Source organism: Oncorhynchus mykiss, chromosome 10 (genome assembly GCF_013265735.2).
Source record: "Oncorhynchus mykiss isolate Arlee chromosome 10, USDA_OmykA_1.1, whole genome shotgun sequence".
Taxonomy (NCBI): domain Eukaryota; kingdom Metazoa; phylum Chordata; class Actinopteri; order Salmoniformes; family Salmonidae; genus Oncorhynchus; species Oncorhynchus mykiss.
In genome coordinates this window covers 38,913,072-38,928,440 of record NC_048574.1, presented here as the reverse complement: position 1 = coordinate 38,928,440, position 15,369 = coordinate 38,913,072, and the positions used below count along the sequence as shown (strand labels likewise).

The following is a 15,369-nucleotide window of genomic DNA, read 5'->3' as shown; positions in this document are numbered from 1 at the left end:
GTATGTGACTACCCCTTCAAATTAGAGGATTGGGCTATTTCAGCCATACTCGTTGCTGACCGGTGTATAAAATTGAGCACACAGCCATGCAATCTCCATAGACAAACATTGACTGTAGAATGGCCTTACTGAAGAGCTCAGTGACTTTCAGCATGACACTGTCATAGGATGCCAGCTTTCCAACAAGTCAGTTTGTCAAATGTGTGCCCTGCTAGAGCTACCCCAGTCAACTGTAAGTGCTGTTATTGTGAAGTGAAAACATCTAGGCGCAGCAACGACTCAGCCGCGAAGTGGTAGGCCACACAAGCTCACAGAACAGGACCACCGAGTGCTGAAGCATGTCAAAATTGTCTGTTCTCTGTTGCAACACTCCCTACCGAGTTCCAAATCGCCTCTGGAAGCAACGTCAGCACAATAACTGTTTGTCAGTAGCTTCATGAAATGGGTTTCCATGGCCAAGCAGCTGCACACAAGCCTAAGATCACCATCCGCAATACTGAGCGTCGGCTGGAGTGATGTAAAGCTTGCAGCCATTGGACTCACCACCTGGCAGTCTGATGGGCAAGTCTGGGTTTGGTGGATGCCTCGAACGCTACCTCCCTGAATGCGTGGTACTAACTGTAAACTTTGGTGAAGGAGTAATAATGGTCTGAGGCTGTTTTTCGTGGTTCGGAATAGGCCCCTTAGTTCCAGTGAAGGGAAATCTTAATGCTACAGCATACAATGACGTTCTAGACGATTCTGTGCTTCCAACTTTGTGGCAGACACTGACTACGAGCCAGGCCTAATCGCCCAACATCACTAATGCTCTTGTGGCTGAATGGAAGCTAGTCCCTGCAGCAATGTTCCAAAATCTAGTGGAAAGCCTTCCTGGAAGAGTGCACATACTTTTGGACATGTAGTGTATATTGCCCCTCATTTAATAATTTCTTATTGTAACAATCATAACCATTCATTAAACAAAAAAAGCCTAACATCGTGATAGAATAGTTTTTTATTTACTTCATTTTAATCCTGCTTAGATTGTATTGTCTTGACAAAATAGTATGTTTTAATGCATTTTCAGTCCTGAATGTCTTGAGAAAAGTTGAATATGTACTATGTTTATTTTCTGTCTTTATAATTAAAGGATGCATATAGAATGTCTTGTACAAATTCTTTCATAAAAATACAATTCATGGTTGTAAAATCAATGAAATGCGTTCTGCATGTGAACTCTTTCTGGTATGTGGTCTGCCAAAGGATTACACAGTGATATGAAACGGACAAGCATTTGCTTGTCATTTCCAGTCAGAATAATCAGACATAATAAGGGTTCATAAAACAACTTGCCTTGAACCCTTTGAAATATTATACTCTACGTGACAAATGTTTGGCTAATGGGAGAAGACCTCCAACTGTTGCTATTTTTATGCCCTAACTAATTAATGAAGCTTTGGAGTTCGATTGGCCTCTTTTTGCATACAGACTCCCGAGACAGGTACTCCCTGGACAAGTGCCATATATTTTACCCCGTACTTGGGTCTTGTCTGCTGGCCACGGGATTGCTCTGTACAGTAACATAACTAAAGTAGAACATGAGCCCACCTCTGTTTGTAGCACTGCACATAGGACACAGCATTGAGTCAATGCCTCAAACATCTGATGTTTTTCAGTTGGAGAAGTTCTGTTTTCAGGAGTAAAATGTTTACTTCCGAGCAAGTAAACAAAATGATCCTAAGCCTCTACTCTACTTTGGTACTGGGTGATGTTTAGGGTGTGTAAATAGGCTAATGCTGCATTTTGACTGATACCTTGTTTTGTGTGTACGCCTTGGTTTTATACTAGGGAAATTGTCCAAAACATTCCAATACATATGCTGATGTGCTATCATGTGTGCAATGATGTCAGAAGGGGAAAAAACTTTTTTGTTTGCAGTAACTTCTTTGTTGTAATATTGCAAACAGACGTGGCAGTTTCGCCATTAAGAATTCCAGCTTTAATGCATCTCCGACAGTCCCACTCTGGTCCCAAGTTAGATTAGGTCCAAGGCCCAACTATTTTTGTCCGCCACCTCAGGTGGAAACATAAAAGTTTAGATCTGTAGGCCAAGCCACTGTATAAAACCCTGTGGTGGAAATAAGCCATAACTGTCCTTCAGATCTTTAGATCGTCTAGTCTGGTCTTATTATTGCTGTGCTTGCTGGATCGACTCGGACGCCGTTGGTTCTCTGCAGGCGACCCTGGAGCAGAACTGGAACCTTTATTTTCTGTGGTGTCACCCCCTTCTGGTTTACTGTTCCTCTCTACGGCCAGGTTATCTCTGTTCTGCTTGTAAGCCACTTTGCTGCTGTAGGGGTGGTAGGCAGTGTCAGGCTCAGTCAAGATGTACTCGTCTGCATGGTAGGGCTCAGGGGCTGGTTGGTGCCTGGGGAAGTAGTTATAGTTCGGGACAAAGGGCACTACTGCCTCGCTGGGGGCCTTGTACCCTGCCTCAAATGTGGACTGGGCACGTCTATACCGGAGGCCCTGGCGGCACTTGGTGAACCCCAGGTGATACATCTCGACTAGGTTCAGTAGCAGCGAGATGAACGCCACTGCCAGCATGAAGAGGATGAAGATTGTCTTTTCTGTGGGCCTGGAGATGTAGCAGTTCACCACGTTGGGGCAGGGTGAGCGGTTACAGGTGTACAGTGGCTTCAGCTCAAACCCATACAGCAGGTACTGAGCTACGATAAATCCCACCTCAAACAGGGTCTTGAAGATGATGTTGAAGACATAGGTGCGCAGCAGGACCCCTCGCAGGCGGATGCGGCCCTGATCGTCCCGGACTGGGGGCTTCTTGGGCTTAGTGTCGGGCAGCAGCTGCTGCTTGTCATTGTGGATGGCCAGTTGCGCAGCCAAGTCTTTCTCCTTCTGCTTCTGTTTCTCCTCCATGCGCACCAGGTGCAGGATGTGGCCCAGGTAGATCAGAGTGGGCGTGGACACGAAGATGATCTGCAACACCCAGAAGCGGATGTGAGAGATGGGGAAAGTCTTATCATAGCAGACATTCTGACAACCAGGCTGCTTGGTGTCACAGGTGAAGCCAGACTGCTCGTCACCCCACACCTTCTCAGCTGCAGCTCCCAACACCAGGATCCTGAAGATGAAGAGCACGGTCAGCCAGACCTTGCCCACTACGGTGGAGTGCTCCTGGGCACTCTCCAACAGCTTGCCCAACAAGTTCCAGTCCCCCATAGTGGCTCACTCATAGGCTCAGTCCTACAGAGAGACCCAAAACAGGAACCTGCAATCAGAATAAAAACATACAAACGAATGCACTGCATAAGAGACAAACATCACAATTGCATTGAAAACGGTTGCAAAATAACTTAAGAGCTTGAGAAAAATGCCTCGCCATTACTTTATCATTACACCTAGGGTGGCATAATAAATATCTACGTGATGCATTTTCATTTGAATGTATTTGGTTGTAAACTCATGCATTTGAAGATAGAGCCAAATATTTTTACTGTGGCTATTCAGACCTTTCCAACTCAATCATTTGTTTCTAGTTTTTGGCTGAGGTGCAGTTTTTTATATTTGTTTGAGAGGGTTTCTGTAAATGAATCGGATTCACTATCATATATGAGGTTCTGCTTCAAGTTTATGTGGTTCTGTTTCTTCTAGCATGAAAACATTTGTCAATACCTTAATTTGGTCTATGCACCATGCAGAGACCAACTAATAAGTGAGATTGGTGCTTCCTGGTAATAATTTGCCATAATTTATCTGAAGAGAAAGTAATGTCCAGACTTTGACTCATTACCAACCTATGGCCTTGTCATTTCCACACAATTTATTTTTCACAAGCTGGAGCCCTAATCCTCAACATTTCCCCAAAATGTGAGAAGTTCTGAAAAACATGAAAAATAGTGTAATGTTGGTAATGTTTCTGGGTTATTGCCACATGCTTGTGAAATATCTTGTAGAAAAGCTCTGGGTGGTGTGTATGCATATTTTGGGGTTTTCCCTTCATTATCTTGAGAAAAATACATTTCCTCAAAGTTCCTCTGTTTTTATTAGCATGTTTGATTTAATGAACACACCCCAGGCAACAGCAGGATATCCACCCTTAAAGTAACACCTGTTTCCTTGAGGAGAAACCTCCCATCAAGTAGACCACTATCCAAGGTTGCAAAATTCTGGTAACTTTCCCCAAATTCCCGGGTTTTCAGAAATCCTGGTTGGAGGATTACGGATTTCCTGTTTTTTGTCACTTTATTCCGGGAATCTTTCAACCAGAATTTCTGGGAATTTCGGAAAGTTTGCAGCCTTACCAATGTAATTTTATTCATTATAGGTGAGATATGAGCACGATGTATGAATGGATGATGTACAGGTAACTGGCATATATTCTACAAGTGTCTGGAACTCTATTGGAGGGATGTGACACCGTTCTTCCACAAGAAATTTCATAATTTGTTGTTTTGTGGTGGTGGAAAACGCTGTCTCAGGTGTCGCTCCAGAATCTCCCACAATTGGGTTGAGATCTGGTGACTGAGACGGCTATGGCATATGGTTTACATCATTTTCATGCTCATCAAACCATTCAGTGACCACTCGTCACTCCCATCAGAATAGAAATGATTCTCCATAGGTTGAAGGCGATCATTCAGAATATCTGTGTATTTATTGGTGTTTACCTTGCCCTCTAATGGGTTGAGCAGACCTAAACCATGCCAGGAAAAAACACCCCACACCATAACAGAGCCACCAGAACCCTCATTTACTCGTGTTTCCTTCATTATGGCAGTTACCTGTATATTTATCACACTTGTAGGCTACTTTATATGTTGTATGTGTAATAGCATATCAGGAATAGATCATTGAAATAGGTTGTCTCCCATTTAAAAGGTTATAGAGCAGCATATGTATCTCATACTGATCCTGTTAATAGTCCCAAAAGTGAATAGTCTGCCTGTCATTTTAGTAATACAGGTATCATGTATGAATGTCTATTGCTTGAAGACTAAGTACTGACTGTACTCACTACCCAGAGAGTACGCCCTGAAGCAGGTGGTGGCCTGGCCACTGTAGCTTACTACCACGCAGTGTAAACTGAAGATCAGATGGAGGAGCTCCAAGACACACATACTGACACACACATGGCAGGTTGCAACTCTCCTCTCCCTAGATATAGATGAATGGTACTTTCCCAGGGGTTGAGTGGATACTTTAGTAAACACACCTAGTCACTGATGCAAGTTAAACTTGCCTCTGGAAGTTGCGGTCAGGTTCCCAGATGAGTTTCCCCACAGGGATTTTAAAATTATTTCAAAAACGAGACTGTTGTTACCTAATAGCCTTTCATGACAGTGTACATGTGGATGGCAAATAACTTTTCTCAATCTAAGACTCGTCTGTTTACATTCATCATAGTCCATGATCTAATCATCTCTGACTTCTTCTGTTAAATTCTGCTCTTATTACACAATAAATAATATTTTATAACAACACTGGCCTGGTTAATAGACTAGACTGCAACTACATTGAAATGGCTGTCTTCCCTCATTACAGTTTGAAGTTGAACCATTTCAGAAATTCAGAGACTAATATTGACCAACCTGCTTTTGGAGTTGTAATACACACTTTATTATGATACAGTGAAATGACACAATTACTGGCCTCTTGCAGTATGACTGCAGGGACCACTAATACAAATGATTTTACAATGTATGTTTCTTCAGTTGAAACTTTTATAGACACAGTGTGTCAAGACCCACCTTCCCATGATGGTTATCTCCAGTGAAATTGCAGATCCAGTGGTGGCGTCTCCACTTAGGTCGCTATCCATCACAGTCTATACCGTGGTAATCCTGTTCCCGGCAAGACCATGTCCTTGGATAGTGATGACACTAGACTTCTAATGTTAAGCTATCTTTTCTACAAATGGTTTCGGCAAGTTTTTAGCTCTTGTTGAATCTGCTTACTTCTGCCCCATAAATGTGTCCTGTAAAAGTAACCACCAATAGGACCTCTGTAAGAACCCTTTTTCACTGTCAGTTAGCTAGGATGAGAGCACTCACTCCCTGTAGAGAATTATAAAGCCCATTGCTAAAGTGGTGTTTCTTTACGACTGAGTGGCGTGTAAGTAGTCCAATGGGGGGTGGGCTTAAGTCTTGCGTGGTATGGCTCTAAATATAATTCACTGTGAAGGGAGTGACTTTGCTATCACTAAAGGGGGATGTGTGTGAGTGGGGTGGTGGGGGTGGGGGGGGGGGGGGGGGGGGGGGGGGGGGTGGAGTTGAAAGGTGAAGTGTTCCAAGTCCTGTGGCTGTGTGGGGGTGGGAGAGCATCAGAAAATGGAAAGAGGTGGACCCTCCCTTCTTTGTTATGGTTGGGATTGACTGGCACGTACTGTGTCATTGTTGACAGGCTGACAGGAATCTCACAGTCTGTGGTGGGTGTAAATTCAGCAGAGGACATCCTTCCAAACAGAAGCAGTTATATTTACTTTCGATAAAAGAGACAAAACCATGTTTGGTTAAACTGACCTCGGTTCATTGTAGTGATGAAATCATACCCCTTTAAGGATCAAATTGTAAAGTCAGATAAGTCAACAGAGAACACATAGCACATATGGTACATTGCAAATCTGCACTTTGAAAGGCACAGTATGAATGCTAACCATATGAAGAGTTTATTTCCAAAACGCTATATCCACAGTTCTTTCACATTTATGTTTTTTCATCAGAAATGATTGCTTATGGGTATGTTCGTGTGTGTAAAACATTACTGTTCTCCGATTTTTAATTAATAGATTTTACTTTTTTTTTTTTGCATTTACTATAAATCGCTCTCGATAAGAGCATCTGCTAAATTACTAAAATGTCAAATATGAATGTTTACAAACAGATCAAATAATAATTATATTGAAGTCACAAAATGTAGATATTTGTTACATTTGACTGTGTAAAACCTAGCAGTACTTATTTCTCTGAGAGTGAGGCGGATATGTAGTATTTAGCAAAAAAACATGACTATTTATCTTTTTGAAATGAAACCACCAAGTGATAGATTTTAAACAAATAGATGTCTGTTATTGAACCCCATGCCTTGATTAGACAGTGAAAAAACACATTTCTTTCAGAATTTCTTTAGACAATTAAAGCTAATTTGACAACATTTCTGAAAGTGGATATATACCATTTTGGAATGAAGCTCTTCATATGACCAAAATTGTCTGTATTTATCCAGCTTGTTAAAACCAAAGTGTCTGATTGCAATAACTCCAGATAACATCTACATTTAGTGGCGCTATACATAGCGAACAGTGAAAATCATTGTGATTAAATGTCTTCCTTCTGTCAGACCTCACACCTCATAGACTCTATATATGGTCTCTATTGACGTGCTCTAGAAAAAGAGAAATGCCCTCACACTTGCCCCTGCTAGGTCCAGCTGTCCCAACGGTGAATATTTCTTAGGCTCAGAGGCTGACCCCTCACAAGGCTATGCTATTGATAACCTGGGACCAGGTTACCCAGCCAGCCTGTCTGGAGTCTTTAATCACTGAGGCTGCCTCAGACATTTCCTCACAGGCGGTCTGACAGCTCACGAGAACTACAGCCTACCTCTGTCTTTTAGGAATCTTCCCGAGACTTCATTATTTGATTGTGTTTAAAAAATAAATCTATGAATTTAACTTTTTCCCCCTTCAATTCTTACTCAATGGCACTGTCAATTGATGACCATAACAGCAGAGAATCTATAAACCATTAGTACCTAATGTTTTGGCTTAGTTGTATATGTTAATGCTGCTCTCCTGTGGCTTTCTGAAGTATTACATAAAGGTAACATCACCTTGTAACGCAAGACCACATACAAAATAAAGGAAACACTTGAGTAAATGTGGGATACAAAGTATATTGAAAGCAGGTGCTTCCACACATCTGGTTCCTGAGTTTATTTACGCAATTAACATCCCATCATGCTTAGGGTCATGTATAAAAATGCCCAGTTGCCCATTGTTTTGACTACCAATCCTAGAAGAGATCTCTGTGACTGAAAGAGAGGTCTCAAAGGAGCATAGGGGATTTAAAGGGTGTGTTTGTGTGTGTGTGTGTCTCACCAGATCTCAACCCTATTGAACACTTATGGAATATTCTGGAGCGGTGCCTGAGATGACGTTTTCCACCACCATCAACTAAACACCAAATGATGGAATTTCTTGTGCAAGAATGGTGCCGCATCCCTCCAATAGAGTTCCAGACACTTGTAGAATCGATGCCAACTTTACCAAGGCGCATTGAAGCTGTTCTGGTGGATCGTGGTGGCCCAACACCCTATTAAGACAATTTATGTTGGTGTTTCCTTTATTTTGGCAGTTATCTGTACATAACGCATTCAGAATACATTCACAAGCATATACGCATATAGTTGTGTTCACTACCAGCTCATTATAATATTTCCATGTGGCTATTGTACATAATTAAACTCAAGTGTTTTATTAGGAATTTCTAATTTTATTAGGTACAGCAATAAAAACCAGTGCAATTCAATATAAGAAGGCATGGTATACAACAAAACAGGGACTAAAATGCTATATATATTATGAAGTAAAAACTTTACAGTACCACAAATTCTAAACATCTATTATCCTTATACAGCAATGCTGTATATACTGGTAAGAAAAACAATGAGATAGACATTTAAACATGTTCTCTGATCATTCGGTTCTACCATCGTAACTTAAACTTTGAAAGTCAAGCACATTTTCTCATTCATTATCCATTCTATACTACTCTATACACTTGCATAATCAGTCTCATTCATAGAATTCAAAGCACCATTCAGATGTCTTGAAGCACCCACTTGATATTTCACTATGAAAGTGAGGTAGTTATTAGTGGTGCTTAGGAATGGCCTCTTAGTTATTAGTAATACTCCACTACAACCACCAGATGTTGGTTAAATTAACCACTTGGACAGTTTTCTTGGGTTAATATTTACAATGGACAATTGAACCCATACCCAGGCTTTGTCCTAAGCATGTCGCATTAAACAGGCTGTCAGGAATTAAATCATGATATAGAATAGATGATGAGATGGTTTAGTTGCTTGAATCTCGCAGAGCATAACGAAGACGGTATATTGAATTCAGCTGAATTTGAGGCGTTGCAAGTTAAGGGCACGTTAATAAATCAGTTTACCGTACTTTTATCGTACAGTCTCCTCTTCTGTCGAGCTTATGTCTTTATCCAAATTGATATTGTCCTTTTAAACACATCCATTTGAAGTGTCATTTCGACAAGTATAGAAAAAGTGTCGACACCTCATCATGGTGAAGTAAGCAGATTAATGAGTGTTGTTAAGGCCCTTTACCTTGAGCTTTGAGCATGTTATGTAACCAATTAGAGTTATACTGCCATGGTCCGTTTAGTTTGTTCTAGTATGAGCAGAGCTTTTGGGTGATCCATGCCCCCATGGTTGAGTCTCCAGCATTGCTTAAGTGCCTACCGCAAGCCTTCCCTGCCAGGAAGACGACCTCTGCGATGTTGAGCAGGATACAGATCCCTGACACAGCCAGCATGAACACAGTGAAGACAGTCTTCTCTGTGGGCCTGGACACAAAGCAGTCCACCGTGTTGGGGCAGGGGTACGAGTCACACTTGACTAGCCGGATCATCTTGTAGCCGGGGTAGATCATGTAGAAGAGATACATGAAGGTCACTTCGAAGATGATGCGGAAGAACAGGCTGATGATATATGTCCACCAGAGGGCACCTGTGATCTTCATCTTCTGGGTCTTGATCTGCTCCAGGTCCTTGGGGCTGGCCCGGCCAGACAGTTTATAGAGTTTCTTGTCGATGTGTCGGCGATGGGCAACGTGCATGGCCACCAGCAGGGCCGGGGTGGACACCAAGATGAGCTGCAGGGCCCACAGACGGATGTGTGAGATGGGGAAGAAGTGGTCATAACAGACGCTGTTGCAGCCGGGCTGCTGGGTATTACAAGTAAAGCCAGACTTCTCGTCGCCCCACACACTCTCTGCTGCAACCACCAGGACCAGGATGCGGAAGATGAAGAGGACAGAGAGCCAGATGCGACCGATGCCCGTGGAGTGTCTGTTTACACCGCTGATGACGGCATAAAAGGACGCCCAGTTCATTTTCGATTCCAGGTCTGAAAAACAAGGATAGCATTAAAATGATTTCATTGTAGAAGCTAATAGGTCAACAATGTTGATCATTTGTTGATAATTTTGCATAAAAAAATGTGCCTTACATACGTTAATTATTTCCACAAGATTTCTTTATACAAATACTAATTGCACGGATTGTTACTAAAAACACAGATCTCACATAACCCGATTCACCAGTCAACAACACTGTCCGACCAGCACTGGTCAGCGACTGAGATATTGGGAAATCTCAATAAAGCCATCCATTCTTTAAAAGCAGAATCCCCCAAGACTAATTCCATATTCTTCAAATCCAACAGCAACTGAGCTCTCTCCAGCTGGCTATATTTCAAATCTATTTAATTCCATTCCAGTCATTCCTGCCATGCCAGAAGAAGAGACTTGGAGAGATGGAGAGGTTACCAAGCTCAATAGGAGGTGTAAGAGGCATAGGCGGCACCCAGGGTGGAGGACAACGTTGACCCGCCGGTGTAGCATGGACATTGATGTGCGTCCAGTGGAAAACCAAGCCTCTCTACCAGCCCTGACGTTGGTGTGCGGCTTAAGAGCGCAAGTCTTTGGTCTTGCACAAGACATCATGTGACCTTTTTTCCCAAAGGCACTGGCAAGGGTGTAACTGCCCCCATGTGACCATTGTGCCATGTTGACACTGGCACCAACCTGCATGGTATATCTGTTGCCTTCCCACAGCCAGACTGACCACAGACGGTGGTCGTAGTGAGGACTTTCATTAAATGTTCTATAATATTTGAAGTGCAATAACAAAAACTATGATATGTCAATGCAAATTGTCCCTACAAATAACAGGGTTCAGGCATATTTCACTTTAACTCATTCAAATCAATATATAAATGAGAAAACATCAATATTTCAAATAATTCCCTATTGAAATATTGTACATCTTAGAGTATTAATTATGATTTCCAAAATAAACCTTTACTTAAAGCTATTATTCAAGATGTGCATGTTTTTTATTCTTACAGTGTGCACCCCTGATTTTCTTAGATACACTATATATATATATATATGTGGACACCCCTTCAAATGAGTGGATTCGGCTATTTCAGCCACACCCATTGCTGACAGCTGTATAAAATTGAGCACCCAGCCATGCAATCTACATAGATAAACATTGGCAGTAGAATGGCCTCACTGAAGAGCACAGTGACTTTCAACATGGCCACGTCAGTTTGTCAAATTCCTGCCCTGCTAGAGCTGCCCCGGTCAACTGTTGTTATTGTAAAGTGTAAAAGTCTAGGAGCAACAACGGCTCAGCTGTTTAGTGGTAAGACACACAAGCTCACAGAATGGAACCGCTGAGTGCTGAAGCATGTAACGCGTAACAATTGTCTGTCCTCGAGTGCAACACTCATTCCCAAGTTCCAAACTGCCTCTGGAAGCAATGTCAGCACAATAACTGTTCGTCAGGAGCTTCATGAAATGGGTTTCCATGGCCGAGCAACCGCACACAAGCCTAAGATCACCATGTGCAATGCCAAGCATCGGCTGGAGTGGTGTAAAGCTCCCCGCCACATGTTCTCTGGAGTGATGAATAACGCTTCACCATCTGGCAGTCCAACAGACTAATCTGGGTTTGGTGGATGCCAGAAGAATGCTACCTGCCCAAATGCATAGTGCCAACTGTAAAGTTTGGTGGAGGAGGAATAATGGTATGGGGCTGTTTTTCGTGGTTCGGGCTAGGCCCCTTAGTTCCAGTGAAGGGAAATCTTAATGCTACAGCATACAATGACATTCTAGATTATTCTGTGCTTCCAACTTTGTGGCAATCGTTGGGATGTATTGGAATGCCGACTGCGAGCCAGGCCACATCGCCCAACATCAGTGCCCGACCTCACTAATGCTCTTGTGGCGAAATGGGAGCATGTTCCAACATCTAGTGGAAAGCCTTCCCAGAAGAGTAGCAGCAAAGGGAGGGCCAACTCCATATTAGTGCCCATGATTTTGGAATGAGATGTTCAACAAGCAGGTGTCCACATACTTTTGGTCATGTAGTCTATTTTACAAGCAATCTATTGTGTGGCTGTTACTGGTTATGAGAAACGAAATAGAACCCAAATGGTGCTTTTAAATCATGTTAATACATCAAATACAGCTTTTTAAGGATAGTTATAGAATTTTAGAAACCTATTCACCAACATGTAACTCATGACAACAAAAGGAAAATATAAACGTTTTTTTGTACACTTAATTTAGATTTCACAGTTGTAACAAATTATTAAATGCATAAAATTACCTTCAGTAGAAGTAGTGCACAAACACACCAAGAAATAATTGAGTTGCCATTAGTATAGAAATGTTTTTTTCCCATTAGTGACTATGTGAGACAAAACACCATGAGTTTGCATTGCTAATGATTTCTCTCACACTAGCCACTGCCCTGCACAGTCAGTCATATGCTCTTGTGTGAATAATTTACATACAATAGCTGCTTTTATTGGATCCAACAAGCCCCTTTAGAATTCGCCTACCCTCAGCAAAGGAAAGAATGTGTGGACACAAAGAAGCCTGTCCTATCTATTGTGAACTGTGCTGCAAGGGAAGTGGAGGCTCCTTTTGACGCAATACGGAGTAAAAAGTACAAAATCCAAACAAAGAAAGTCTAACCACATGCAGAGGGAGTAAATCTTACAGATAACGGTTGAGAAATAAATGCTTGCTGTGTGCGTCACAGTGTGTGTGATACTTCCAAAGACATTCTAACCTTTCCTTGTATACCCACCTGCTGTCAAAAGGTTCAGAGGAATACTCTTAAATAGTCTTAAAGAAGCCTCAGACAGATCCACATCTAGAGGGAGCTAAGCCCACGGATGACACACTAGCCCTGTTTATGCCTGCCGCTGCAGAGTTGCAAAGAAAAAGCCATATCTCAGACTGGCCAATAAAAAGAAAAGATTAAGATGGGAAAAAGAACACAGACACTGGACAGAGGAACTCTGCCTAGAAGGTCAATATCCCGGAGCCTCCTCTTCACTGTTGACATTGAGGGTGGGTACTATTTATGAAGCTGCCAGTTGAGGAATTGTGAGGCGTCTGTTTCTCAAACCAGACACTCTAATGTACTTGTCCTCTTACTCAGTTGTGCACCGGGGCCTCCCACTCTTCTTCCTATTCTGGTTAGAGCCAGTTTGCCCTGTTCTGTGGAGGGAGTAGTACACAGCGTTGTACGAGATCTTCAGTTTCTTGGCAATTTCTCACATGGAATAGCCTTCATTTCTCTGAACAAGAATAGACTGACGAGTTTCAGAAGAAAGGTCTTTGTTTCTGTCCATTTTGAGCCTGTAATCTAACCCACAAATGCTGATGCTCCAGATACTCAACTAGTCTAAAGAAGGCCAGTTTAATTGCTTCTTTAATCAGAACAACAGTTTTTAGCTGTGCTAACATAATTGCAAAAGGGTTTTCTAATGATCAATTAGCCTTTTAAAATGACAAACTTGGATTAGCTAACACAACGTGCCATTGGAACACAGGAGTGATGGTTGCTGATAATGGGCCTCTTTACGCCTATGTAGATATTCCATAAAAAATCTGCCGTTTCCAGCTACAATAATCATTTACAACATTAACAATGTCTACAATGTATTTCTGATCAATTTTATGTTATTTTAATGGACAATAATTTTTTGATTTTCTTTCAAAAACAAGGACATTTTTAAGTGTGGTGTTAAGTGTGGTGTTAACAACCCTCCAGGCAAGCTTCAATGCCATACAACTCTCCTTCCGTGGCCTCCAATTGCTCTTAAATACAAGTAAAACTAAATGCATGCTCTTCAACCGATCGCTTCCTGTACCTACCCGCCTGTCCAACATTACTACTCTGGACGCCTCTGACTTAGAATACGTGGACAACTACAAATACCTAGATGTCTGGTTAGACTGTAAACTCTCCTTCCAGACCCATATCAAACATCTCCAATCCAAAGTTAAATCTAGAATTGGCTTCCTATTTCGCAACAAAGCATCCTTCATTCATGCTGCCAAACATACCCTTGTAAAACTGACCATCCTACCAATCCTCGACTTTGGCGTTGTCATTTACAAAATAGCCTCCAATACCCTACTCAACAAATTGGATGCAGTCTATCACAGTGCAATCCGTTTTGTCACCAAAGCCCCATATACTACCCACCATTGCGACCTGTACGCTCTCGTTGGCTGGCCCTCGCTTCATACTCGTCGCCAAACCCACTGGCTCCATGTCATCTACAAGACCCTGCTAGGTAAAGTCCCCCCTTATCTCAGCTCGCTGGTCACCATTGCATCTCCCACCTGTAGCACACGCTCCAGCAGGTATATCTCTCTAGTCACCCCCAAAACCAATTCTTTCTTTGGCCGCCTCTCCTTCCAGTTCTCTGCTGCCAATGACTGGAACGAACTACAAAAATCTCTGGAACTGGAAACACTTATCTCCCTCACTAGCTTTAAGCACCAACTGTCAGAGCAGCTCACAGATTACTGCACCTGTACATAGCCCACCTATAATTTAGCCCAAACAACTACCTCTTTCCCTACTGTATTTTATTTATTTATTTATTTTGCTCCTTTGCACCCCATTATTTTTATTTCTACTTTGCACATTCTCCCATTGCAAATCTACCATTCCAGTGTTTTACTTGCTATATTGTATTTACTTTGCCACCATGGCCTTTTTGCCTTTACCTCCCTTATCTCACCTCATTTGCTCACATCGTATATAGACTTGTTTATACTGTATTATTGACTGTATGTTTGTTTTACTCCATGTGTAACTCTGTGTCGTTGTATGTGTCGAACTGCTTTGCTTTATCTTGGCCAGGTCGCAATTGTAAATGAGAACTTGTTCTCAACTTGACCAACCTGGTTAAATAAAGGTGAAATAAAAAATAAAATAAAAAAGTGACCCCAAACTATTGAACGGTAGTGTACATATTCATACATACACACACGTATAAATATATACATATACACATACATACATAAAAATACATACAGTGGGGAGAACAAGTATTTGATACACTGCCGATTTTGCAGGTTTTCCTACTTACAAAGCATGTAGAGGTCTGTAATTTGTATCATAGGCACACTTCAACTGTAAGAGACGGAATCTAAAACAAAAATCCAAAAAATCACATTGTATAATTTTTAAATAATTGATTTGCATTTTATTGCATGACATAAGTATTTGATCACCTACCAACCAG

At 41.8% G+C, this 15,369-nt stretch overlaps 2 protein-coding genes across 7 annotated transcripts; both read right to left on the bottom strand.

Moving 5' to 3' along the window:
• Positions 1-180: 180 nt before the first annotated feature.
• On the bottom strand, positions 181-6,099 carry LOC110533852 (gap junction alpha-3 protein). Of its 2 annotated transcripts, none has more exons than XM_021618400.2 (2): positions 5,748-6,099; positions 181-3,243 (listed from the first exon to the last, which is right to left on the bottom strand). In XM_021618400.2, exon 2 carries the CDS (start codon positions 3,217-3,219, stop codon positions 2,137-2,139), a length of 1,083 nt encoding a protein of 360 aa, XP_021474075.1. In that variant the 5' UTR covers positions 3,220-3,243; positions 5,748-6,099; the 3' UTR covers positions 181-2,136. The 2 variants fall into 2 exon arrangements, with proteins under 2 accessions (XP_021474075.1, XP_021474074.1); XM_021618399.2 differs by having other exon boundaries at positions 181-3,268; positions 5,748-6,095.
• Positions 6,100-8,327: 2,228 nt separating this feature from the next.
• On the bottom strand, positions 8,328-12,548 carry LOC110533849 (gap junction beta-1 protein). 5 transcript variants are annotated; one of them, XM_021618395.2, is made up of 2 exons: positions 12,423-12,548; positions 8,328-10,149 (listed from the first exon to the last, which is right to left on the bottom strand). In XM_021618395.2, the coding sequence occupies exon 2, from the start codon at positions 10,133-10,135 to the stop codon at positions 9,413-9,415; it is 723 nt and encodes a 240-aa protein (XP_021474070.1). In that variant the 5' UTR covers positions 10,136-10,149; positions 12,423-12,548; the 3' UTR covers positions 8,328-9,412. The 5 variants fall into 5 exon arrangements, with proteins under 5 accessions (XP_021474070.1, XP_021474067.1, XP_021474068.1 ...); XM_021618392.2 differs by lacking the exon at positions 12,423-12,548 and adding an exon at positions 10,571-10,713; XM_021618393.2 differs by lacking the exon at positions 12,423-12,548 and adding an exon at positions 10,252-10,709.
• Between the last annotated feature and the right edge of the window lie 2,821 nt (positions 12,549-15,369).